We start from the raw sequence: 27,807 nt of genomic DNA on the forward strand, positions 1-27,807 counted from the left end.
GTTAAAAATTATTTAGCAATTTTTAGTGTTAAAAGAAATCTTAGAAAAATGGTTAAAAATTTATATAATATTTGTAAAAATACAGATTATTGATTGTCACATTGTTTACAGTTTTGGCCTGTTTGTTGTGAAAATTATTTTTAAAAACTTTTCTGCTGGGATTTTTCGAGATATTAGTTGTAATTTAACAAAATAAGGACTATGTGTAAAACCAAAGAATGTGGAACCAACATCTGGCACACCCAGCAGGGCAGTAAGCAAACACAAAACAATAAAATATCTGACCAAATAATCAACGAAATAGGATCCAAAGCACAACATAAAAAAACATCAAAGTAATAAACAAAATAAAGTTAATGCAAATGAACACAATCATACACAAATCCGATGCTACAATATTTATTTTATTATTACTCCATCAAGGAACGTGACGGAGTTATGTGACGATCAGCATTTCTCTGTGAATCTGTCTGTCCTGTGTAATATTGCTCAAACGGATTTGGATGAAATTTTCAGAGAAGGTCAGAAATGACACAAGGACCAAGTGGTTAGATTTTGACAGTGATGTGGCTTATGGTCTGGATCTACGGATTTGTTAAGGATTCCCCATTGCAAAATATAGCGGTCAGCACGGCATCACTGTAACCATGACAAGTGAACGCTGCGTCAGTTCTCTGCTGACGATCATGTGATCCAACTACAAATCCACCAGTGCCGACTTATTGGAATTGATACAAGGAACATTTGATTGATTGATTAAATTGTGGGGGTGTCTCTGAGTCTCATCAATTCCCGCCGCCCGCTACATACACTATATTGCCAAAAGTATTCGCTCACCCATCCAAATAATCAGAATCAGGTGTTCCAATCACTTCCATGGCCACAGGTGTATAAAATCAAGCACCTAGGTATGCAGACTGCTTTTACAAACATTTGTGAAAGAATGGGCCGCTCTCAGGAGCTCAGTGAATTCCAGTGTGGAACTGTGATAGGATGCCACCTGTGCAACAAATCCAGTCGTGACATTTCCTCGCTCCTAAATATTTCACAGTCAAATGTCAGCTGTATTATGAGAAAGTGGAAGTGTGTGGGAACGACAGCAACTCAGCCACCACGTAAACTGATGGAGTGGGGTCAGTGGATGCTGAGGCGCATAGTGCCAAGAGGTCGCCAACTTTCTGCAGAGTCAGTCGCTACAGACCTTCAAACTTCATGTGGCCTTCAGATTAGCTCAAGAACAGTGCTTCAGCAGAGAGCTTCATGGAATGGGTTTCCATGGCTGAGCAGCTGCATCCAAGTCATACATCACCAAGTGCAATGCAAAGCGTGGGATGCAGTGGTGTAAAGCAGGCCGCCACTGGACTCTAGAGCAGTGGAGACGCCTTCTCTGGAGTGACCAATCACGCTTCTCCACCTGGCAATCTGATGGACCAGTCTGGGTTTGGTGGTTGCCAGGAGAACCATACTTGTCGGACTGCATTGTGCCAAGTGTAAAGTTTGGTGGAGGGGGGATTATGGTGTGGGGTTGTTTTTCAGGAGCTGGGCTTGGCCCCTTAGTTCCAGTGAAAGGAACTCTGAATGCTTCAGCATACCAAGATATTTTAGACAATTCCATGCTCCCAACTTTGTGGGAACAGTTTGGAGCTGGCCCCTTCCTCTTCCAACATGATTGTGCACCAGTGCACAAAGCAAGGTCCATAAAGACATGGATGACAGAGTCTGGTGTGGATGAACTTGACTGGCCTGCACAGAGTCCTGACCTCAACCCCATAGAACACCTTTGGGATGAATTAGAGCGGAGACTGAGAGCCAGACCTTCTGGTCCAACATCAGTGTGTGACCTCACAAATGTGCTTCTGGAAGAATGGTCAAAAATTCCCATAAACACACTCCTAAACCTTGTGGACAGCCTTCCCAGAACAGTTGAAGCTGTTATAGCTGCAAAGGTTGGACCGACGTCATATTGAACCCTATGGATTAGGAATGGGATGTCACTTACGTTCATATGTGAGTTAAGGAAGGTGAGCGAATACTTTTGGCAATATAGTGTATTTAGGTCAGGCAATTCATGCACACATGCATAACACAGGCCTGTGTTCAGCGCAAGGTCAGAGAATGAACAGTCTTGGCGGAGCATTGCGCTTTCTGAGTGCTTTTCTTGTTGATATATATTTTAAGGCTTTATAAATTCTCCCCATACACCTCACATCACTGCAGAGCAACACTATGCAGCGATCAGACGTCTGTGTGAAATGGACAGTCCAGATACTGAATGCCACTATACCATATGCACTATACTCAGGGGAGACGGAGGAAACTGATGCTATGGTCGCTGAGCCAATCAGAGCCCAGCGCTGTACGCCAATGCATTTTATTTACATTAAATATTCTTTTAATATGTTTACATTTTTTAAAACATTTTTTTACATTGTTTTCAATTTTTTAGGCTAGAAAATGCTTATTTAACCACAAAAAATATTAAAATAATGTAGCAATAGCAGAGCTGGTCACTATGACTGAACTGTTGTGCTGCAATGCACCTTGGGAGTTCAGGGTGTTGGGGGTTTAAATGTCATTATTGTGGTTTATGCTAGTGTTACAGTGTTATTAGTATTTGTGTTTTATTGTGTTTTTGTGGTTTATTCAGCCTAGTTATTTTGCTTACGTGTCAAGTTGTCACGACTGTGAGTGACGTGTAATGAGTTTGATGACTTCCTGCCACATTTCTGTAGCAGTCTGTATAAAAATAAAAGCAGCTGGTAGTTCATGGTGTATTAAGAGCAGGTATGTGTTCTCTGTAGTTAGTTATAAAAGCAAGCTGTCACAATGGTAACTACAGAAAAGATATCTGCAATACATATATATGAACTGTTTTATATTAAAATGTGAATATGCAGGGCTGTGTTATTTTATCTGACTCCATTTTGTTGTTTTTCACAGTAAAGATCAGGGATGTCAAACTCATTTTAGTCCAGGGGCCACATAAAGCCCAATTTGAGCTCAAGTCGGCCCCAACAGTAAAATCACAGCATAATAACCTAGAAATCACCACAACTCTAACTTTTTCCCCTTTGTTTTAGTTCAAAAAACTACATTCTGAAAATTTTCACATTTAATGAATTATATTTTTACAGAACATAGTTAACACCCTGGAATTAAGAAAAACAAGGTCAATTTCAACAGCATTATCAGTGGCGTGCACAGACAGACACCAGGTGGTGCTAGAGCACCTGCCCCTTGCCCTACACAGGCGCGCGCACACACACACACACACACGACCCGTGCCATGCCGTGCCCCGAATACTGAATTTGTTTTTGACAGATGTCCCTATATTTTTTTTGCACTGTCCACTTGGATACTGCAATATTTTCCCAACTTATTCTTAGTTACATTCTGAGAGTTAACAAAATGCATGTTTGTTTTTTTACATTTTGAAAGACCACACATAATTGAACTATGAATTCATATCATGTGAAACCATATCAGGCTAAACACTGAGTGAACCATTCATTCTGGATCTGTGCTGTTTCTGTTCCTTCAGCTCTGCAGCTCAGCAGCTCAGCAGGGGCCGTCCTGGGAAACACCCTCCCCCTGCACTCACCAATGAAAACCAGCCTGAGGAGGAGACTTCTGCATGAAAACTGGCATCCTGTCACCTCTCCGCTTCACTTCCAGGCACAACAAGTTCAGTAACTCAGGACCAAACCTTCCCCGGACCAGCATGGCGACACCACTCACTGACCAGGAGAAGCGCAAGCAGATCAGCATCAGGGGGATTGCGGGAGTGGAGAACGTCGCAGAGCTGAAGAAGGGCTTCAACCGACACCTGCACTTCACTCTGGTGAAAGACAGAAACATTGCAACACCCAGGGATTATTACTTTGCCCTGGCCCACACTGTGAGAGATCACCTGGTGGGGAGGTGGATCAGAACACAGCAGTTTTACTATGAAGCAGACCCAAAGGTAAAGATCATACTGTCACTGTCAAACTAAAAGATCACACTGTGAAAATACGCCCACCATATGAAGGTTCAAAGTGTCTCTACGTTTGTCTTTTTCTGCAAAATCATCTAAATGTGTTGCATTTCTGAACAAATATGATGAAGTAAGCCTTTCTTGTCTGTTGGAATCTTGGAATTTCCTGTTCAAAATACTTTTTATTGCCATACCTTGTGTTTGTTGTGACAGATGAGCCCACATTTCTTCTTGTTGTTCCTTGTTTCTTTAAAAGTTTCCACATAGGTGCTGTATTTTTAGGTCATTGTGTCATGTTTGCGCTGCTATTTCGTGCAGGAAAATGTTTGCCTTGTTCACTCATTTCAAGCCACTACCGTGTATTTTCTGCACCTTTTAGGCCCAATCGGACAAAACACTTTTATTTCAGTTAATGCTTGATCAATCAAGTCTGCAAAAAGATGTATTCTGTGAAAAAATCTTAAAAATTTCTGACTTTCTTTCATCTGTCCAGAGGGTGTATTATCTGTCTCTGGAGTTCTACATGGGCAGGACGCTCCAGAATACGATGATCAACTTGGGGCTGCAGAACGCCTGCGATGAATCCATCTACCAGGTCGGTTTATAGAGGCGTCAACAGCAAATACAGTTTAACAAGCACAAGTAATGACTGCTGCTGTTTTTCATGATTCTCCTGCAGCTCGGCCTGGACATGGAGGAGCTGGAGGAGATGGAGGAGGATGCAGGGCTGGGGAACGGAGGTCTGGGCCGACTGGCAGGTAAAGTGCTACCGAAGATAAAATCACCCAATTATCTGTGTAATTGAATGATTTTAATGAACTATTTAAGTAACTAAATTCAGTAATTACCTACATTAAAGCACAAAATGTTTGTCCTCAGACCGGGCAAAACATGAAACACCGGTTACTTGGCATGCAAACACTTTATCTTGAATGCAACAATACCCCATTATAGTGTCCAGGCTGTATTGGCAGCTCTCCACCAAATAACTCTGTGTTCCCATTGAACATTTGAAGCAACTTGCAGCTACAGAAACACTGCGTGAACACTCAGCAACACCACAAAATTTCACTCTTTTTCTAATTTCTGCACTAAATCTCCCATTATTTCTGATTTCTCACTATTTATTCTGCACACAGCATGCTTCTTGGATTCAATGGCCACCTTGGGTCTTGCTGCGTACGGTTATGGCATTCGATATGAATATGGCATCTTTAACCAGAAGATCAGAGATGGCTGGCAGGTATATAAAATCATTTTTTTGTGTGTAAAGTAATTAGGTATAGCTGCAGCTTTCTCTCTCACTGGAGTTCATAGGTCCTCTCTTATCTGTCACCTTGTAAATGGGCCAAAGTAGAAATAAATTAGGTCAGAATACATCACAAGCTAATCATTAACAGGACCTCAGCTAGTGGTCAGCACCCTTCAGTATCGCTTGAGGTGATGCAATTTACTGGTAAAGTCTGGCATTGTTTGGTTTTTAGATGAAAAAAGCAAACTAAACATGCTGTGATAAGGGATTCCAAAACTAGCGCCCTTTTGCCCTTTTGAATTCTGCTGGTTATTTGCAGTTCAAGCCCCACAGTGTAAACGTACTCCTGAACACTGAACTAGAAACAGGCTTGGGGTTTTTTTCACAGGGGTGCATGAACCTGCAGGTCTAATTCCTGCTGCTAGTGAAAGTTAGTTACTTACCACAAAATGTAATGCACGATCAGACTTGATATAACTCAGATGCCTTCACACATCAGAAGACTTTTCTTACCTCAAGCTACGGAATAAATAGATCAGATTAGGCAGAGTTTTAGTGTCTTATTCAATGACTCCTGCTTTGGATGTCTAACTTACTTGACATGCTGTAGGTGGAGGAGGCCGATGACTGGCTGAGGCATGGGAACCCCTGGGAGAAGGCCCGTCCTGAGTACATGCTGCCGGTTCACTTCTATGGACGAGTGGAGGAGACCAGAGATGGCTCCAAATGGGTCGACACTCAGGTACTGAATTACTGATCAGGTAAAATACGCAGGACATTGCCTGCTTCTACCTTGTAGGGGTGTATTTCAGCAGTAAATTCAATAGACCAGATTAAATCTTGGTTACAAAAGCTGGAATTTATGCTTAAAAGCATGAGATGACATCATCAGTTGGATCTGTTAGCTATAATCATGGCTAAGAATTGAATTTATTGGCTAAAAATATGTCTATAAGTTGAAATTGTGAGCTGAAAGTACTGTGAACAATTGAATTTGCTAGCTAAAGGTATGGCTAGTTGAAATTATAAGTATACAGTACAAATGAAAGGTTGTAGCCGTTAGCTAAATGTGGATAAAGCAGAACTAGCTAGTTAACCAGCTGAAATTGTTCATTCACTTTGGATTAACAGTTGAAGCAACTGATAAGTAATAGATGGATTGCATAATATAGGCTATAGCATTAACTAATAGACTAATAGGTCCAAATAGAATTGGCCTAAAAACAGTCACATTAGAACTGAAAAAATATTTTGTTCATTAACCAATTTTACAGAATTAAGTGTTAAATAAGATGGAGAGATGGTGTTTTTAAAAAGGGGTATGTGAGTCCACCTGACAGATCAGAACACTGTCCTACATGCTATTGATTTCTGGTTTTTAATGCTTTAAAAGCATATCCATTTTTTTTCAGCCCAGTGACTCTCTTCCCTTGTGTTTGTTCAGGTGGTTCTGGCGATGCCCTATGACACCCCCATTCCTGGCTACATGAACAACACCGTAAACACCATGAGGTTGTGGTCGGCCCGCGCCCCAAATGACTTCAATCTGAGAGACTGTGAGTGTTGAAGGCAGTTTAATATCTTGTGTAAAAAGAAAATCCACTTTTGCAACACAGCTTTTGCATTTCCTTTTAGTTCTCAACAGAGAATCTTTGCAAAACTAAAGGAAACTGCTGCAACATGCAACAAGATGCATTGCAAAACAACTACAATGCTGCAGTTACTTCCTCTTTGGCATATATATTTCTGTAATGTTATCCCCGTATATAATTTTATGTGTCTGTAGTTAATGTTGGAGATTACATCCAGGCTGTTCTGGACAGGAATCTGGCAGAAAACATCTCTCGTGTGCTCTACCCAAATGACAATGTAAGTTCAGTATTTAGCCATCACTACATAGATATCCCAGTACATATGTTTGCAAAGGTACCCAAATTTAGTTTGAACAGCATTTTTTTTTTAATGTCCATCATAATTTCCATCACTAATTATGGTCTCTAACTCTCCACATGTTGATGTGCGGTAGTTCTTTGAAGGAAAAGAACTCCGTCTGAAGCAGGAGTACTTCGTCGTGGCGGCCACACTCCAAGACATCATCCGCCGCTTCAAGACCACCAAGAAAGGCTCCCCCGGTCGCACTTCTTTTGAGACCTTCCCAGACAAAGTAAGCCTCAACATCAGTCATCTACAGGAGAAGGAGACGTGATAGCGTCTTAATACCTCACTTCACTTGCTAGCAGCAAGCTGCCAGTTACGCTTTTTTGCAAAAACCAGCGTGCCAGTGACCAAACCAGTTAAAGAGAAAGACAAAAAAATCATGTTTTCATGTTAGAGAACAGTGAAGCAGAACAAGCTCAACGGACACATCTGCTGAAGAGATTATCATCATTTCCCTGACAACTAAATTCATTGAAGCAAGGTCACCAAATGAGAAACCCTACAGAGATACAATATGATGAGATTTTGTGCAAGAACAAGGCAAATATTGAGCAACAAGTGCCTTAAATTCACAGATTTTAAACACCTAAATCCCCCTCTGGTTCTGCTAATTTCACAGCTGCTTCTACTAAAACTAAACTTCACTGACCTTTATATAGTAGCCATTTTGCCTTGTTACAGTAGAATGAAATTTTCATTATGTGTCTCGGTAAGCCGAACCAGTGTTTACAGTGAAAAAGAGTAAAATCATGGAATCATGGCCTTGTACAACAGACTTTTAAAGCTGTTTCATAGTTATAGTTGTCATCTTAATACAATACAATATCTTGTTTTTCAGGTCGCCATCCAGCTGAATGACACTCATCCAGCCATGGCCATCCCTGAGCTGATGAGAATCTTTGTGGACATCGAGAAACTTGACTGGGAAACGGTGGGTGATGGACAAGTAGCATGAAGGAGAATAAAACCACAAAAACTAGTGTTTCATGAGGTTCATGTGCAGCAGGGAAGGTTGTCTACCAGGTTAATAAATAATCCTGGCGGGTAGATGACAATTCTTAAGAGGATAAAAGGACAATATCCAGAATGCAGTAAAGAATTGACATCGTGTGTAGTTAACGCCAAGTCTGATGTTGAATGAGTCACATAATAAACCGCCTCTGCAGGCCTGGGACCTCACCAGACGTACCTTCGCCTACACCAACCACACCGTCCTCCCCGAGGCTCTGGAGCGTTGGCCGGTGGAGCTGCTGGAGAATCTCCTGCCCAGACACCTGCAGATCATCTACCAGATCAACCAGGTCCACCTCGACGTACGTAAACCAGACAGGAAAGCAGAAAGACGTCCTGATGAAGAAATAGCGCATCTTTTCCTACAGACACCTTCTAGTGTCACTCCCTCATTCTGTTACCCACTGCTATTCATAATTCTCTTACCTTTTGTTATTTGCAACTATAAGCCAGATCTCACTTCTCTTAACTTTTGTTGCCTACCAGACCTCTTGTTTCAGTCACTTTTTGTTCTTACCTTTTGTCTGTAATTATGCAAACTGACCACTATTTTTCTTTTGAATTTACATACTGTCCTCTCCCAACTGACCGACCAGCTGTATAAGATGCTTTACTCAGTGAATGTTCTTGGTTGACTTAGCTTCACAGACTCAGTTAGCTCACCGAATACCGGAATACGAATAAACGCCAACTACAGCAAACTTCGCGTGAGGGCTTTGGGTACATTTCTTCAACACACCCTAAAGACGCCTCTTTTGTTTCTGCAGAGAATTGCAGCTCTCTTCCCTAAAGATATGGACAAACTGAGGAAAATGTCCCTGATTGAAGAAGACGGATGCAAGAGGGTGAACATGGCCCATTTGTGCATTGTGGGATCTCACGCTGTCAACGGAGTCGCTGAGATACACTCCAACATCATCAAGACTGAAGTGTAAGCCTCCCGCTAATGTGGGTAACTCAAAATACTAGACATCAAAACTCAAAGAAACCAAACTGTGGCGATCATGAAATGGCGTCATGAAAACAAAAAGCATTTTAAACATCATTACAACAAAAAGCTGTTAGAAAATTGCATCATCAGAAAGAAGAAACTTTGCAAACTGAAGCTGAGAAGCTCAAGCAGACGACTAAAACGCTAGTTGCTACATGAGTGTGGCCTCATCTGTTACCACAGGATTGAATCATCAGCTGTGTTACACACTCGATATGATGAAACCCTCAAAGGCAGAAACCAAGACGCAAATACACAGAACAAGCATTCAGAAAGTTGGATTCTTCAGTGTAGAAGGAACCACAGCAGTGTTTTTGCAGATTTTAGAACATTTGGTGCAAATATTGAATAGTTTATGTTTGCATTAACGTTTTGCAAGCAAGTTTCTACTATTCCAGAATCCACTAATATGTTCTTGAGTTGTATTTTTAGCCAAATGTACATTATCAGTTTGTGGTAATGCAGCGCAGCCTTTTCAAATCAGTCTGTACTTTGACTTCATTACTATGGTGAAAGACTGTAACGCAAAAAATTCTGCAAACATGCTTTTCAAGGACATTTTTAAGTGTCTGTTCACAAAATTTTGGAAATAAGTGGCTGAGTTGACTGTTTGGCAGATACAAAGAATACTCAGAGTTTAAAATACTGATGGTTAGATAAAATAAATGTATTGTCATTGCAAATTTTGGAACAAAATTTAGATTTCTTTCTTTCTGTGCATTATAAATAAATGCAACGTGCTGCTTTTTGCACAATTTACCATTTTAGCATGCTAGCATTGTTAGCATTTATTGTGTGAATCTTGAATATTTGTTGCAAATTTGACTGCAGTTAAAGTGAAAATTGTCAAAAAAGTTTGGAAGTAGTCGTCTGACTGACCCACTAAAAGACCTTTCTAACTTAAATCTAAAACTGTATTATTGCAAATTTGAAGAAATTTTCAACGGTTTGCTAACTAATTTACGAAAATTAGTGGAAGCCAATGGTTGCGTGGAACAAAATACATCCAAACAACATGAAGAGCTTATCTACATCTCCAAAATCTTTCAGATATTACATGTTGGTGAACTTGAACTACTTCAGTCTGGAACCAACCAGCAGCAATAAACATCTAGCTGCTAGCAGCAACCTTAAGCTGTAGTATATTTTTGTATGTAGCACACAAAAATGAAACAAGAAGTGCTTCTCTGTTAAGAAGATAAATAGTTGATGATCATTAGATGTCATCTATAGAGCATTTTCCTCACTTTTTTTTTCAGATTTCGTGATTTCAGTGATCTGGAACCACAGAAGTTTCAGAATAAAACCAACGGCATCACTCCCAGACGCTGGCTGCTCCTCTGCAACCCTGGACTGGCTGAGCTCATAGCTGAGGTCTGTCTGAGCTGCAGTAAACACATAATCCGTTGCCAAGAGACAGCGTAGTGTTTAAGAACCTAAATCTTCAGAAATACATTCCCCTTCTGTCATATCACTGAATCTTGGCAAAGCTTTCTCTTCCTACTTCTGATGCAGACACTCAGCTTCTTTAAATATATATGTTGTGAATTTGAATACACATCATCAGTTTATTTTTCTTTCTTGTGACCTTTCAGGTCATCGGGGAGGAATATGTGAAGGACCTGGGCCAGCTGCAGAAGCTCAATGACTTTGCTGAAGACGCTGCCTTCATCCGTGACGTCTCTAAAGTGAAGCAGGTAGAGTGCAGAGCGTTGGTGCAAAAACACTGAGTAGAGTCACTCGAGTACTGCGATTAAAAACATTTTTGAGGTATTTGTACTTTACTTGAATACAATGTAGGGCTGCACGATTTAGGGAAAATATCTAGTTGTGATGTTTCTACTACTTCAACTAATAAATAGAACTTCTTGGTCAAGATATAGTTCAATATTCTCTGTGTAAAGTTGAAGGTAATAGAGGATTCCTACTTGAAATACCATAAACTATTAACTCCACTTTATTCTGTATTTGTTTTTTTTTTTTACATTGCCATGGAGCACAGATGGCACAACTGTTTGCATAATTTCAATTCGATTTGAAATCAATTAATTTTTCAGTCGGAGTGCATTGTACCTGAAATTTTTTTTAAAAATAAGATAAAAAATATTATCTTATTTAATCTTATCTTTTCTTGTCTTATCTTATCCTACTTGACAACATTTTAGAGGAAAATACACTAAACTCAGACATTACGCATTCATAAGAGCTACACTTATGTTTCAGGTTAATTATTGCTTTAATGATTGCTTGTGACCCTTTCACAATAAAGCAGGTTATTGCCCTTTAAACTTCTCAGTTGGTTTCCTTTAATAAAGTGGGGAAATTATACAATACTTGAGAAATTACCCCATTTTTGCTGCAGAACTTTTTTCTTATTTTTCTATTCAATAATTTTACCTCCTCTTGTGGATTTTTGAAAGCTCTGACTCCTAATTCAAAAATCAGAGGACCAAAATAAGTGTATTTAAAGTAGATAAACTAAATCCATCTCAACCACAGAAATGAAAGGTGCTGTTTACACAATGCTGCATACATATTAGCAATATAATAAGGTCTCATGTATGATTGTAGCAGGTTTTGCTGTTAGTATTTTTGTACTTTTACTGAAGAAAAAGACGTGAGCATGTCTATTTTCCTTGACAGTCCACCAATTTATGTGAGAAAACTGAAATGATAGTAAGAAATCATGACACGCTGACATGAAAACCCTTTATTTATACTGATAAACTGCTGTCGTCCCTTTATTCATGTTACTAATGACTGCATGATAATGAGTGTTCTAAATGTTCCTGCTGCACCATGCATTTAAACCTGATTGAAAAACTAGATCTGCCGACTTTTTTATTATTTCTGCACGTCATAGCAGGCTAAGAAACAACATTCTGATAAAGTTGTGTATTGCAACATCACATTGTGCAGCTTTAACCTCAGTGCATGTCCCGACGGGACTCACCTCTGATTCAGCGGTTTCACATCAATGGCTAATTTGCTGCCAAATCACATATTTCTGGGTTTCTCACACACAGGACAACAAGGTGAAATTCGCCCAGTACCTGGAGAAAGAGTACCGTGTGAAGATCAACCCATCCTCAATGTTTGACGTCCATGTGAAGAGAATCCACGAGTACAAGCGGCAGGTCCTCAACTGCCTGCACATCATCACCATGTACAACCGTACGTGTTTCTGCCAAGAGGTTTCATAAGTCAGCACGGGTCTGATTGTCTGAGCAATAATTTACGTGACACAATCAGACATGTCCTGATGAGATGTGATGTGAACATTCCCCGCCCAGCTGTTCTCCAAACAAGTTAAAACAAACATGAAGAATGCTGCCGTTTGAGTCGGCTGTGGGAATTTTCCATTCAGTGATGAGGCTGTGATAAAAAGGGAGCAGTTTTATTAGCATGTTGCATGTTCTGTGCAGCATGCAGTATATTTTGATGCCAACATTCCTTGCACATAAAGCTTTTCCTTTATTGTGAATGTTCCACACATGAATACACTACATATCATATGCAGTAGTAATTCAAGGAGGCTGACAAATGAGCATGAAATTATTTGCTTAATATTTTGCCCAAAGCTAGATGAAAAGGAAGGTCAACCGGTGTAGGTTTTAAGGGTCGATACCAGATATTAGTGACCGAGGAGACCAATAAGTGATATTTGGAACCGTTATGCATTAGCGGTCGCAGTATACATTAGCATATAAATAGAATACTGCTTCATAATATGAACTATTTGGTCACAAAAATTACATTAAATAATTCTGGTGTTTCAAAATGGTTCTTAAAATACAAAATGTTTTGGAAAAAAGGTGGAAAAATTTTAGCATTTTTCTGGTAGTCTAGTGTGTTACCTTTGTACCATTATTTGGATTGACACCGAACTTCTTAGCTATAGAAATGAGCTGCTTCTACACTGGAAAGCCACTATAATTTAAAATTCCACAAAAACATTAGCTTAGCTTAGCACTTAGCATGAGCTAACGTTTATGCTACCCCTACTGTTTCTCGCTAGCTAAACAGCCAAGACTCCAGTAAGGTATCAGTATATAATAACGTACATAACCACCCCCTTTAAAACAGCGAATTTACATTTTCATGCCACAGCTGAAGCTAGTTAACTGTTTACCCTTGTTTTCTACATGTATGCTAAGCTAAGCTAACTGGCTGTCAGCTCTAATGTCATACCTAACTTCAAAATATTCCTTTAGAAATATGTAACATTAAACACTGGTAAAATAATAACTAATGACAGGTCTATCATTGAAACACGACTAATTAAAAATATTAGCAATTAAAGCGAGAAATTGTAAATATATTTTTTCACAATAATGGACAAGTAGGTTTTAATCGATTTAACGTCTAAAAATCATCTCTGTGTATCAAAGTTACATATAGAAGATTTATTACATGAAAATAAACACTTCCTGCCTTAAAATGGCTTAGTTGTACCTCTACACTGCCTCCATCTTTAAACTTGAGCACACCAGCTCACCTACAAGGCTGTTCAGACTGTGTAAAACTACTCTGTGCTAAGCAATAGCCAGTTGTAGAATTGTGCTAATTCAGCAACACGTTTTTAAGCCATAAACTAATTATAAAAAAGAATAATGTTCTAGAAAGACCTACCCCAAAAGTTGTCAGGATTACTTTTTTAGGTTTGTTCGTCTGATTCTGAGTTTTTGAGACAATCTTCACTTAAATTTCAAGGTGGAAATGCTCAGCAATGGCGTTGACTGCTTATTTCACTCATGATGGGTCTTCTAGCATTTAAAAAACACCATACTGACTTGATTTTCACTAGAGGAGCTCTTTAAGTTTACAGTGGATCAGAGCTAGTGAGTGTCTCTAGGATAAACTGTGTAGCTTCAGAGCAAAATGTATTTTCTATGTTCTTTTCTTGTCATGTTTGAAGGACTGTAGCTGATTGCAGTAATTTTTAAAGTCAAAGTCCAAGACCTGAGTTTAAATGTGTCTCTGCATCTATTGTCTTCTTTCTTGTTTCCAAGGCATCAGAAAGAACCCCAGCGCACCTTTTGTACCACGAACTGTGATCATCGGTGGAAAGGTACCAAAGCAAACCTGACAAACAACACAGATGAAGTGAATTTAAAGGCCACTATTTTTACTTGAGTCATGCGTTGTCGCCCTCTGCAGGCTGCTCCTGGGTATCACATGGCAAAGATGATCATCAAACTGATCACTTCTGTCGCTGACGTGGTGAACAACGACCCGGTGGTGGGAAACAAGCTGAAGGTCATTTTCCTGGAGAACTACAGAGTGTCTCTAGCAGAGAAAGGTACCATTTATTCCATTTAAAGAAGAGCATAATGTGAGTGATTTTACTAATCACTGTGTTTTCCTTGCTTTTCCCCAGTGATTCCTGCCACAGATTTGTCAGAGCAGATCTCCACCGCCGGCACAGAGGCTTCAGGAACAGGAAACATGAAGTTCATGCTGAATGGAGCTCTGACCATCGGCACCATGGACGGAGCCAACGTGGAGATGGCTGAGGAGGCCGGCGAGGAGAACCTCTTCATCTTCGGCATGAGAGTGGAGGACGTAGCCGAAATGGACAAGAAAGGGTAAAAGGAGTCTCTTTTATAGACTTGATATAATCTATTATGGATGATTTTAAACCTACCTTTCATTTTTTTTCTTTGTTAGATATGACGCCATGTCGTATTACAAGAAAATCCCTGAGCTGAAACAGGTCATGGATCAGATCACGAGTGGATTTTTCAGTCCCAAAAATCCGGAGCTTTTCAAAGACCTCACCAACATGCTCTTCAAACACGACCGGTAAGTCATGTTTTAAACACTTCTGTCAAATTCAAGTTGTCAGACGTACTGATTCACATGACTTATTTATATCCACCTTTTTGTTTTTCTTTAGCTTCAAAGTCTTTGCAGACTTTGAAGACTACGTGAAATGCCAAGAAAAAGTCAGCAAACTCTACCAGGTAACATTTTCAGACAAAACAGGATCACACCATGCTTGCAAATACTCATGGTTTGTGGTAGTCCATTATTTTCCTTCATTTTGTTTCCTTTCCATTTCTTTGTTTTCCTTCCTTGGCTATTCCATCATTTTCTTTCTCTTCTTTCCTTTTCTTGAGCTCTGTTTCCTTTCCTTTCCTTTATTTCCATGTCCTTTATCCTATATTACTTTTCTGTTAATTCTTTTCATTCTTTTCCTTCATTACTCTGCCAAGGAATGTGGCAGAGTTATGTGACGATCATTGTTGGTCTGTCTGTCTGTCTGTTTGTCTGTCTGTCTGTCTGTGTGCAACATTACTCAAAAATGGACTAACTGATTTGGATGAAATTTTCAGGGAAGGTCAGGAATGACACAAGGACCAATTGCTTAGATCTTGGAAGTGATGCGGCTTATAGTCTGGATCTACAGATTTGTTGAGGATTTCTGTATCATTTCAAGATAGCAAACTGTAACTATGACTACAAGTGAACATACGATTGGGATCCTACTACAAATCGACCTCTACGGACCACAAATTTTTTTCAAGATTTCGTCGAAACAGCTGAGTAGCCTTGGCGGAATACTGCGCTCTCTGAGTGCTTTTCTTGTTTCTGTTTCTCTACTCTTGCTTTCTTTTCTTGTCTTTTACTGTCTTGCCTTTTCTTCTCTTTCCTTTGCGTCTTTCTCCATTCCCATCTTTTCTTTCCTTTTCTGTTATAAAGAACCACCAACAAATTTAGGCAGAAATAACAAAATCTCAAGCTCAAGAAAATGACTATTAAATCAACAAGACAAGCCTACCAAAGTAAATACTCAGCCTAACATAAAATTATGTTATTCTTCCTGCTAAAGAATCCAAAGGAGTGGACGAAGATGGTGATCAAGAACATTGCAGCGACAGGAAAGTTCTCCAGCGACAGAACCATCACAGAGTACGCCACCGAGGTTTGGGGCGTCGAGCCAACCGACCTGAAGATCCCTCCGCCCAACGAGCCCCGAGAAGCCATCGAAGAAACCGCCAGAGCTCTGAAGAAAATGTGAGGCTGCCTTCACGTTTACGCTGTATTAACTGTTCCATTGTAACCCTCAAGTAACACAAGGCTCAACTTTTTCAAGGACGCACATTTTTCCTCTTCTTCTCAAAGCACTGTTACAGTTATTTAGCACCGACACATGCAGTAAAGTCACTGTGAAAGCTCAGATATTTGAGAGTAATTTCCATATTTAACATTCCTGGAGCACAGGATGGGAGACAGTTTCAGGAATCCAGTAGGATCTGGGTCACAGTGCAGCTAAATAAACAGAATTTTTTATGTTACATTCCTGCAACTTCATGTGGCATTACAGAGGGACAAACCTGTTAATACTCCAAAGTATTTCTAGAACTTACTTGCAAAACTTAATTCATTTGTTATCTACAGTTGTTCTTCCCAGTGTTGAAATTAAAAACAAAAAGTGCAATACAATGTGAAGTGCTTTTATTTCAAGTTTCAGATGACGTGCATTTTTGTGGTAAAATTCAGTTTTCTGATGACGTCTGCATAGAGTGAAAGGCAATGAGCCTGTTACCTTTGTTTGACAGAAATATTTACATTTTCTGCAATGTAAACAATGACATTATCTATACCCTAATCAAACCCCCAAAATACACATTTTAATCACAATTCTTATGATTTTGGTGCTGGAGAACGTCCCTTGATGGCACTAAAAGTATATCTAAGCAGGAAAAACCCCGATTTACTTTTAGACAGTTTTTCAGTACAACTGATTCCAAAACGTAATTATTAATCATTGTAACCCACCTAACCACATTTGACAAATTGGGATCCAAATTAATTTTTTATATTGCATTCTTGCAACTTTGTGGCATTACTGAGACACAAACCTGTCTATACTTCAAAGTATTTCTAGTATTTATCTGCAAAACTAAAACAAGTTTCAGAAGACATGACAATGTGGTGAATATGACATATGGTGAAAAAATGAACAGTTTGAATTGGAATTTGAGCATTATTTCACAAAGTACGCAACAACAGCTGATGTAAGAAATCCAGAGGAAGGAATGCCACTTTACTGCCTCAAGTTTTCTAGAAACTTCCTGCAAACAAAACAAAAGAAATACAGATAAAGTAAAATTTATTTTTGGTGCGAAGTAAACATATTTGTCTGCATAGAGTTAAGGCAATGAGTCTGTTACCTTGTTTGACAGAAATCTGCACATTTTCCTACCATTTAAACAACAAAAGGTTCATTCTGCCTCAATTCACAAGTGCCCCGTGTCCGACCATCTTCAGTTTGATATTTTTTTAAAGTGGTGACTATTGATGAAGTTGACCATGTGTAAAACCTGGCTCATAGGCGATATAGGTAGTTTTTGAGTTAAAAATTCTTAAAGAAGGTGGGGTCATGTTGATTTTTGTGTTCGTTTTCTTGGCACCAATCTGTGGAACAATGTTTGAAGTGCTATAACTTGAGAAATATTGCAGTTAGAGTCCTGAAAGTTTGCAGGCTCATTGATATGTGCATTTGTTCATCAATGGTGCTTTGATAGAATAATACAAACCAGTTATATGATTGTACATTTGGTCAAAAATGTCAATCTCTCTCTCTACTGTAGTATTCCATCAACCATAAAACCTTTATTTTTCACCCTAAGAGGCTGAATGTTTTGTCCAATGACTGTCACCAAAAGGGAGGTTTAAACATGTAAAGTATGGTGCCAGTTAGAGGCATGCATAATGAGAAAAAAATTTAATTTTTATTTTTTGAATTTATGGCCAGTATTAGGACAATCATTGAGCAAGTGTGGTTGTTGAAACCACTCCAAGAGGCCTAAATGTTTTTAAAAATTTGATGAAATGAGGTGGAATGATCCAATGGTCTATTATGCCTCAAAAAATATCCATTTTATTCTCAATTCTGATCATTTTGGTGCTGGAGAATTTCCCTTGATGGCACCAAAAATATATTTATACAGATTAAACCCAAGGTAATTGTTAGACAAACAGCAGTAGCCAATTCTTCAGTATGACTGACTCTATAAAAATCAGTTTAGTAAGATGTTTTAACTCACCTAACCACATCTGACAAATTGGGATCCAAATAGACCTTGCTGTGGGAGATTCCAAGATTTGCATCATAAGAGATCATTTCAATGGGAGCATCTGTGTTGAGTTTCTTCCGAGCCTGGAGGGAGATTTGGTGCAGCTGCAGACAACAAAGTATTTCAGAAAAGGAGAAAATAATTTCCACAAGGAAATTAGTCTGAATGCAGAGGAAGAGAGAGAACCCACTGTACCTTCAGACCCATGTGATGCGGAACAAGGTTGTCATCCTTTGCATGCAGAATAAGAAGTGGGCTAGTCAGTGTCTGCAAACTGCACAAATGTAGGACAGAAATAAATGATCATAGTCTGAGATGGAGTTAATAAAATAGCAATCAACATAAGCTACCACACTTACTTTTTAGCGTTATCAAACTCTATGTTGTTCTTTTCCATTAGGTACCAAACCAAACTCTCAAATCCTGGAAGGAACCTGTACAGCTGGAAAAACAAAAACAAAAAAATGAGCAGAAGTACGTTGCAATATCCTGTGTACTGTAACAAAAGTATACAAATATATGCAGAACAAAAATGTCTGCATGATAAATACCAGTCTACTTTATGAATGCTAAAAAACAATAGGTTAACTATTTCATATAGATTCAAATCTGTGATTTGCCTGGGATTTTTGTGGTATAAAATATAGATACAGAAAAAGATATTTGTGAAATTTTAGTTTTATATTTCAAATATGTGTCGATTGTTTAAACAACCTGTTACCCCCTTTCCACAGGTTTTCTTGCACATTATTTAGTGTAGGTAAAAATCAACAGTAATTTTCCCCACAAATATTTTCTGTACCATTTTCAGATCTTTAGAAACAAGACAAAACGAGCACAGCTGTGGTTCGGGGGCTTCAGAAGGACTAAAATGTGACATCTGGTCTCACCTTAGTGATCCGATGGTTGGTTACAACTTCTCCTATTCTTGTGTACGGAGCCTGAAGGATTATAGCTTCGACTGCAGAACCTAAATTTAAAGACAGTGAGGTAAACACGAAGAAAAACACGAAATATGATGGATGGGTTGGGCACTAAATTTAAATGTAGAGACTGGCATAGTGAGTATTTATGACTGCAGCATAATTTATTGTGGAGTAAATGGCAGTAAATCAGTTGCAATCAGTTTAAACAGAGTCTGTATATCCAAGCACAGTCTTTAAAGGATGTTTAATCAATCATGAATAATAATCTCATATGTATGTTTTAAGAAAACTCACCTTGCTCTTGTAATTTCACTGCTGTATTCGTTGCCACGCTGCAGGAAAAATATGTAAACAGTTGCAATGAACTTTCTCTCTCCGCTGTTTGATTTTTATTTGTGTCATGAAAATTGTTTAATTGGAACAAAAAGAGAGAAAAACCGACCCAGAGCCGAGCGAGTGTCCCCACAGACAGACAAAACTCCCTCTGCTGTGTTTCTTTGCCCACTTGTACAGATAGAGGGTGTCTCTGGTCAGTCCTGCTTCACTGGGCTCCCCGCTGGAATCTCCAAAACCTCATCAAAACACATATTAACACCCTCAGAATCTTTTCACTCTTCTTCACTTTTCTGTTTTTTATCTTCTGACGTATTATTAACGGGGAACACTGAAAAATACCAACGCAATAATCATCCTTTGACAAAAAATGGTCACAAAATGTTTAAAAATGACCATAAAAGCATTGTTATTAATGTAAATATGGACATCTTAATGCTTAGTGCCTATTTTGGGGGTTGCATGAGATAATATGTGTTCCTTTTCCTTGCCAAAGAAATCTCAAAACAGAAATCGAAACATACGAATTTGACATTTTGAAGGAAAAATGCACAATTAATGACAATCACAGATGTAGTGAATGTCAAAATCAGGTGTATTCAAGCCTAATTTACATGTCAAAACTAAAATTTTTTACTAGAAAAATCACATGAATAATAATAATAACTATTATTATTTTTGTTAGATTTAGAAAAATATAGTACTTATAGAAATATAATAATTACAAAATAATTAAATAATTAATATTATATTTTATAAATAGAAAATAGAAATAAATATAATGAACATAGAAAATATAATAAATGTAGCAATATAATAATTAGAAATATTCATTAAATAATTAATATAATATTAATATAATAATGTAAAAAACCAACAATAAGGTAATAATAATAAATATTATTAGTTATTATTATTAGATTTAAAATATATAATAATTATAGTAATATAATAATTATAAAATAATTAAGTTATTAATATATTTTCTAAATAGAAAATATGAATAAATATAATGAATATAGAAAATATGATAAATATAGCAATATAATCATTAGAATTATTAATTAAATAATAATAATAATAATAATAATAATAATAATAATAATAATAATAATAATAATAATAATAATAATAACTATTATTATCATCATCATCATCATATGATTTGAAAGTTTGTATTTAGTGTAAAAATTATCTCTTGAAGAGCAACAATAACCATCTTACCTCTGTAGTCTAAAGATAAGACGTGGTAACCTGTAGAACTCAAGATCTACAACATAAAAAAAAGAACAAAAAAAAAATCTGAATCTGGAAGCTCAAATTCAAAAATATTCACCAAACCTGTCAGAATATGAACCTCACCTTCACCAGTTCCACTCTGTGTTTTAACGCCCTGCAGAAATGAAAGTGATGAATAAATACAAACAAACAAGTGGCTTTCAGACTCACTCTGACCCACAAACCCCAGCATGCATTGTTCCCAGGATAAAACCCGAGCATAAAGCCTGAGCAGTCACATAATACCCACTAGACACTATTAGGATCAATTCAAGGATCTCTGTCTCGCTGCTCTCATCCCACCTGGTCCCTATGTTGCCATGGAGAAAGATAATAACAGGACTGCCGTCTCCCAGGGCCTCCCGGTACCACTCAGGGCTTCTCCCGGCGGCCTTCTCCCATTGGCTGGCTGGGAGAGTGTGCCTACGAGACACAAAGACAGAGATGGAGAGATGATGAGGGGTGAGCAGCACAAACAGATGTTCTTTTAGGACATACAGTAGGATTCTGAGGGGGTCCCGTGCAGCTGTATACAGAATGCATGTGCTGTTTTCAAGTAGTGATGCGCTTAAGATGGACACAACACAGCCGGCCTACCACACTCCCACCGAGACGCCCTCCTCAGTGTCCAGGTAGAAGTTACTGGTGTGGTTCAGGACATCCTCAGGTCTGCTGAGATCCACGAAGAATGGAAACCTCACTGCAGTACATAAAAACACAAAAGGTCAGTAAATTTTTGTAGGTCATGCAGTGTGGTTTTTATTATTGTGTGTCATATTATACTGGAATGCATTACAGTGTGGTGCAATGTCACTATATACCATTGTTTTTAGTTCCAGTGATGCACTGATTTTGTGTTTTGCTGCTATAAAAGTCTGAATATTATACGTTTTGGAACAATCTGAGGACACCGCTACCTTTTTAAACTGGGGGTAGAGAGATGAAGATGGTAAAATATTTACAAAATAAATCAATACAACAAGGACCAACGGATACAAATAAAAAAACAATATAAGCACAAAAAAATGTCATATCACATTACAGAAAACAGATCAAAGTTTCCATAGAGGGCAAAGCCACAAACACAAGGTTAATAATAATGATAATAATAAATGAATGAATGAATGAATAAATAAATAAATAAATAGTAAAAGAATAAAAATAATAATTACAATAATTAGCATGAGAACATTGCTGGTCATACAGGTCATGATACTCAGTTTGGCATTATTTTGTTCCAAAATGTATAATAATATTAATAATTTTTATTGTTGTTGTAATAATAATAATAATAATAATAATAATAACAATAATAACAATAATAATAATAATAATAATAATAATAATAATAATAATAATAATAACTGAATTTTTAAAATAATAAAAACTAAATTAAAGGCTAAACCATAATAACAATTGTAAAAAAAAAAAAAAAACAATAATAGTAAAAATAGTAAATTAATGAATAAATAAATAAATGATTAAAATAAAAAAAAGAAGTTAATGGTTAAAACAATTCACATGGAAACATTAATCGTCACACACCTCGAGTCTCCTTAGCATTATTTTGTCTGACATACAATAAAAATAATAATAATAGTGAAAAGAATAATAAAAACAAGAATAATAAAATAAAAACAATATAAAAAAGAAAAGTAGGGTAAAATAAGAGTAAAATAGAAAAAAAATAATTTACATGAGAACATTAAATGTCATACAGGTCACGAAACTTTGTCTCCTTGGCATTATTTTGTTCTAAAATAAAATATTTAAATTCTACTGGATCTGGGGATCTGGTGGCTGTAAACTAAATACACACTCAGGGCAGGAAACACATTCACTTACCCAGGTGAGCAAATATGATATGACCGAGTATCCAGGGGAACAGGTAGACAATGACGGGCACTGAGACGTAGACACTGATCAGAAAGGACACGACTCTCTTCATTTCTGACACAGGAGAAACTATTTCCACTCTGTAGAGATCAGTGCGCTCCCTGGTTCCTGATTTCAGTCCGCAGGAGCTCAGGAAACATCCAGCAGAGCCGTCGTCCTGACAGCACCAGTATTGTGAAATACCAGGAAAAGAGGTCAACGTTCAGCTGCTCGTGTCTTCTGCTGCTACTGACTCACATTTGCTACAGTAAATGTTCAATAAAGAAGGCATTGTGTCACAGACAGGAAGTGAAAACTTGTTTTAAGAGAAGACAACAGCTGTGCAACAAATCCAACATCTGGACACAAACTCTGATAAGAAGCTTTAAATGTAAGAAAACCACATAATGGAAGCAAGATTTAGTGACAGAAACACACTTACCGCCTCTGTAATGCCACTGCTGTCAACAAAACAGCTACTGTGCGCTGCAAGGCATTGTGGGTAACGGAGTTCTTTGACATGAAGAAACTGGAGGTTTAAATAGTTGGATTTTCTTTCAGTATCAACACATTAACACTCCTAAACATGTTTAAAATTATATTTTTAACCCACCTGTCAAGCAAAATTAGAATTTTCAACCAGGTTTAGAGGTTACAGACCCTCCAAAGCTCAAAGATTGTGGGCTTTTATTGTGGAAATTTAAATACTTGCATCTGCTTTATTAACCCTCCTGTTGTCCTCATTTATGGGCACCAAAAAGTATTGCATCCTTGTCTGAAAAAAATCCAAAAATTCTGAAAAAAATTTCCCAGAATTTCTGAAAATTTGCAAAACCTTCAGGAAGAAAATTCCAATAATTCCTTAAAAATTTTACTTAAAAAAATCCCCCAAATTTGGCAAGAACATTCTTGTAAATATTTTCAAAACATGAGTAAAAATCTTCCAAAAAATCCTAAAAATATCTAAAGTGATTACATATATATCAATAAAACTTCTAATATTTTCTTAAGAACATTCACAAAATCCAGTGAAATTCACTGGCTTTTGGTTGATTTTTTTTGGTTAATGTTCTTAAGAAACATTTTTAACATTTCTTTGTTTCCCCTGAAAAATGTTCAGAAATTGCACACTGTGAAAATGTATTTTTTTCCCACATTTTCAAACTTTAAAACGGGTCAGTTTGACCCGCAGGACGACACAAAGCACAGATTTGAAAAAAATGTACTGGAAGTGTCTTAATGTTGCATCTTCACCTCATGTTAAAGACAGCTCTTTTAGGCCTTAAGTCAAATCTAGCTCTGGTAACTGGATGTATAAAAAAGTAAATAAAATAAGAACTAAAACTGCATTTTAATGTATAATACAAGAAAAAAACTGATTTAACTTCTTAAACTGCATCTACTCCACCCTTACTGAAACATACGAAGAATGAGAGTCTATAAATATGCAATTATTTTAGTTTTAACAGTTATTCTGAATGAAAATGTCTCCTATTTTACTGATGCATTCTGGACATTTTACACAAATATAAGAAAATACCAGAAAATCAAAATGCATAACTTGAAAACTTTAGACCGCTTGAGCAAATATACTTAATGTCCTTACATTGCCCCCTACAGACCAACTAGTGTCACTTCGTCCTCAGGATGAGGTCAAAAGGGCAAATCTTGGTATTGATAGTCCAAAGACTGAAGATAGCGATGAATGAGACACTTATGGCAGCTGTTCTATTTGCAGGAGTTAAACTGGGATTTATAAGAAGCCCTTTACTCTGCAGACAGCAGAAATCAGTAGAAAGTTCCAGTGAAAACTGTCCATTCTGTGTTATCCGGATGTGGATTAACCAGAACTACAGTGGCTCTGTTTTTAGAAAGTCATATCATATTTGCGCAATGTCACAGTCCCATGTCTGATATTAAATCAAAGTAGTTCAAAAATAAATGTATATTCTCACTCTTGTATATTCTGTAGAGTTTTTCTTTCTGTATTTCAATGTAATTTAATTTAATTTAATTTAATCATATTTTATTTTACCTTCACTTTATACCCTAATATTCTGTATTGTCTTACTGTTTATCCCTTTATTGAATATCCAGGCTGCTGTAACAACTTAATTTCCCTCCAGGGATTAATAAAGTTATCTAAGTCTCAGTCTAAAAGCCAGAGCACTGACAATTTTGTTTTATTCATTCATTTTTAACTTTCTGTACTTTTGGCAACTTGCATGACACAGAGTAAGATCCCAAAACACTCATTATTATAATTATTGCTTTTATTAATTTTAGTATTATTTGTATTATCAGTATTAGTATTATTAGTGTTAGTATTATTAATTAATTGTAATAGGAAGGTAACATTTTACAAATATCTTTCTAAATATCCGTATTATATGTGATAAAAATTTCTGGCAAATGAGAGATGATTTAGCAGAAATTGTTTCTAAAATTGGGCATTTTGGGGCAAAAAGACTCAATAAGTGACACTAATTGAAAAAAATTAGTAAATAAATAAAAAATAAAACAAACAAATAAACTGTGAATGGTATGTGTAATTTAAAAAATCTCGTAGACTGACAAAATTCCTGAAATTAAGCTCTAATTTTTGTTTTTTATGCCCCACCCCACTGGCTCCATGTGGCCCCCCGGAGCCAAGTCTCTGATCCGCCCCTGTCCCCTGGGCTCCGGGCTGCGTCCACTCAGACTCCCGGTCACCGCCCCTTCCTCCGACAACCGCTTTTCAAAATCCGCTACGAGCCAGTGGAGGATGATAGAGCCGAGGACACAAAGCGGACGCCGAACCCCGGAGCGGCTTTTTACTTTACTTTTTTAAATAAAACTCCTCCATCTTTTAAGCTAGCTGCCGGCTAACGACGGTTCACCTGCGAAGCTGCTGCCGGACAAATGTTGTAGTTTAAAGCCGCTTTCACTGCCGCGTTTATCTCCAAATTTCAGCCGGAGACGGAGCCGACTCTCGGCCAAGTTTGGGCACTTGGGTGAGTTAATTTAATCTAGTAGTTTTAACACCCTTTCCAACTCTTTACCAGGTTTTTACCTTATTATTTTTAGTTTTAAGTCAACTAACTGTTGCCTACTATCAGTCCTGCTACTAAATTAGCCCTGTTAGCATAGCACATCACTTTCCTATTGATGCTCCTATGACAAGTTATGCTAACCAAACTACTAAACAGTTAGGTACGCTGATAATGATGCTCATAAGTGACTTTTAAGATATATTCTGGCGTGTTTATTTAAAAAAAATAGTGGAGAAACTTGTATTTAGGTAGCTGTTTAGTAGTTTTATGGTGTTTAACGTGAATGCTGCCAAATGCAAATGACTAATCTTGTCATTTTTAACTGCTAGCATCATCCTTTAAAATAGTTATTTTCAACTGAAATATACAGCATCACTAGATTATCAACTATGTGACTGATATATAAACACAATATCTGTTTAAAATGATATAATCAAGAATTGTTGATATGAAAATTGGTTATTGATTCACTTTCAATCCAGCTGCATATCTGGAAAATAGTTCAAATGCTATTGAATTTTCAAGTAATGTCAGATCTAGTCAACTTTATGTCTTTTTTTGGGCATTTTGCATGGATTTTCCATAGTTTTGGAGTCGTATTATGTTGCAGCACCTACCCATAATACTATAAAAGCAATAAACTGCTTGTTTAAAATCACATCTGCAATGATTTACTCATTAGTCTTAATAGCCTTTTAAAAAACGTTGTGATTTGTAAGCCTTTTAGAGCTACTTCAACTGAAAAAGTGCACGATTTCTGTAGCTCCTGAGTGATATTCCCTTATGATTTGATACTGTTAGACTTTCATATACAGATTTCTCCAAAAAATGCAGTTGTCCAAGACTAAAAATGCCGTACAGAAGAAAAGTTTTGAGATTTGCAGTTTTCTGACTGACATCTGTGGTGATAATTAACACCATTACCAGTGGACGCTGGGAGGATTAACCTCCTTGTCGCAACCTGCACTGGTGTGATTCTTTGACCACGGCAGCTGTCGGCCCACCGTGACCCACTGTGGCCGAGCAGAGAGGCTACCGGGATAATTGGCTCAGAGGTTGTTTGCAGAAAGCACACCTAATCGCAGCAAAAACATGAGCAAAGTGCAGAGAAGGAGTCCTATTTTGTAAAGTATGGCATAAAATATGATGATTATGAATAGTTTTTCCAGACTCATTGTCTTATTGTTGCCCAGTTTCTTGATTCTTGCAAATTGACAAGACATTGTAGTTGTAGATAAGCTGCCACACTGCTGAGCCTCTATTTTCCTGCATGTCATAAGCTGCTCAAATGTGCAGATGCAGAATACTGATTTGGCTTTTGTGGGCAGCCCATTGTGTTCGGTGAATGGGGACCCCAAGTCTGGAGTGTTGGGGGGACACCTGGCCGAGCGCTTGATGATCTCAGGCAGGACAGCTGGAAAATCTGAAAAATTCTATTTGTGTTTTTTGTATAGAAACTAGGGCTGCACAATATATAGTTGATATCAGTGACATTGTGACGGGGATAGTCAGAATGCATTAAGTGTGAAGTGAAGCAATGCAAATAAACTCAGACAAATAGTGGTGCAACTGTTTTGTAGCTTGATATGCCTCTCATTTTCAGGACTAATCCACAAGAAAAGTCTGGCTGATATAAAATTATTTACTCCAGTTAAAGGATTCTGGTAACATTAAGTTTCTTTAACTTTATTTACAAGATACTGAGTTTGTTGAAGTTCAGGCTTGGCATTTAAATCCATACCAAAAAGCTCTTCAGGATGGTTCAAGAGCAGATCTGAAAGCCATCCAAACCAAAAAAAAAAAAGTATTTTGGATCCTTTTACCAGTGTTGAACCATGTGATAACGGTTCCAAACAGCTCTTTTCTGCTTTTATTTAATGTTCAATGCAGATTAACTCAAGTAAAAATCACCAAAATCAATCTAGAAGGATTAATTCTTTCAAAATGTTAAATAATTCCTGTGTTTTTTCACGTCACAGAAAAGGAAAAACTATCACAATGTCATTTTTTCCCAATATTGTACAACCCTGACAGATGCATAAACCCAGACTGGGGAGTTTAACTCCTCAGATGAAGTGGTATGCTCTTAATTTTGAGCTGGATTCTTA

General features: G+C 37.6%; 3 protein-coding genes across 8 annotated transcripts in view; 2 read left to right on the forward strand and 1 right to left on the reverse strand.

The window, feature by feature from the left end:
- Positions 1-3,665: 3,665 nt before the first annotated feature.
- pygl (phosphorylase, glycogen, liver) lies at positions 3,666-16,618 on the forward strand. Its single transcript, XM_035940752.2, has 20 exons — positions 3,666-3,965; positions 4,471-4,572; positions 4,657-4,735; positions 5,117-5,220; positions 5,840-5,971; positions 6,674-6,785; positions 7,016-7,098; positions 7,256-7,393; positions 8,006-8,098; positions 8,334-8,480; positions 8,946-9,109; positions 10,429-10,543; positions 10,765-10,866; positions 12,196-12,343; positions 14,182-14,240; positions 14,330-14,471; positions 14,550-14,757; positions 14,840-14,974; positions 15,069-15,135; positions 16,005-16,618. The coding sequence occupies exons 1-20, from the start codon at positions 3,723-3,725 to the stop codon at positions 16,191-16,193; spliced, it is 2,562 nt and encodes an 853-aa protein (XP_035796645.2). The 5' UTR covers positions 3,666-3,722; the 3' UTR covers positions 16,194-16,618.
- Positions 16,614-23,075, reverse strand: LOC111584578 (lysophosphatidylserine lipase ABHD12). The gene is made up of 12 exons (XM_023293737.3): positions 22,638-23,075; positions 21,390-21,492; positions 21,096-21,215; positions 20,877-20,907; positions 20,739-20,784; positions 19,624-19,753; positions 19,476-19,513; positions 19,146-19,225; positions 18,615-18,697; positions 18,451-18,529; positions 18,226-18,359; positions 16,614-17,250 (listed from the first exon to the last, which is right to left on the reverse strand). Exons 1-12 carry the CDS (start codon positions 22,738-22,740, stop codon positions 17,223-17,225), a joined length of 975 nt encoding a protein of 324 aa, XP_023149505.1. The 5' UTR covers positions 22,741-23,075; the 3' UTR covers positions 16,614-17,222.
- nin (ninein (GSK3B interacting protein)) overlaps positions 21,210-27,807 on the forward strand; it is a 36,473-nt gene continuing 29,875 nt past the window's right edge. For 5 of the 6 annotated variants that reach the window (XM_035940745.2, XM_035940746.2, XM_035940749.2 and 2 more), the window contains exon 1: positions 21,210-21,516. In XM_035940745.2, the coding sequence (XP_035796638.2) occupies positions 21,481-21,516 (36 nt within the window). In that variant the 5' untranslated portion in view covers positions 21,210-21,480. Of the gene's footprint in view, positions 21,517-25,304; positions 25,661-27,807 lie in introns of those variants that run through there. The other variant, XM_035940748.2, reaches the window with a different exon arrangement.

The sequence above is a fragment of the Amphiprion ocellaris genome, chromosome 20, assembly GCF_022539595.1.
Source record: "Amphiprion ocellaris isolate individual 3 ecotype Okinawa chromosome 20, ASM2253959v1, whole genome shotgun sequence".
Taxonomy (NCBI): Eukaryota; Metazoa; Chordata; class Actinopteri; family Pomacentridae; genus Amphiprion; species Amphiprion ocellaris.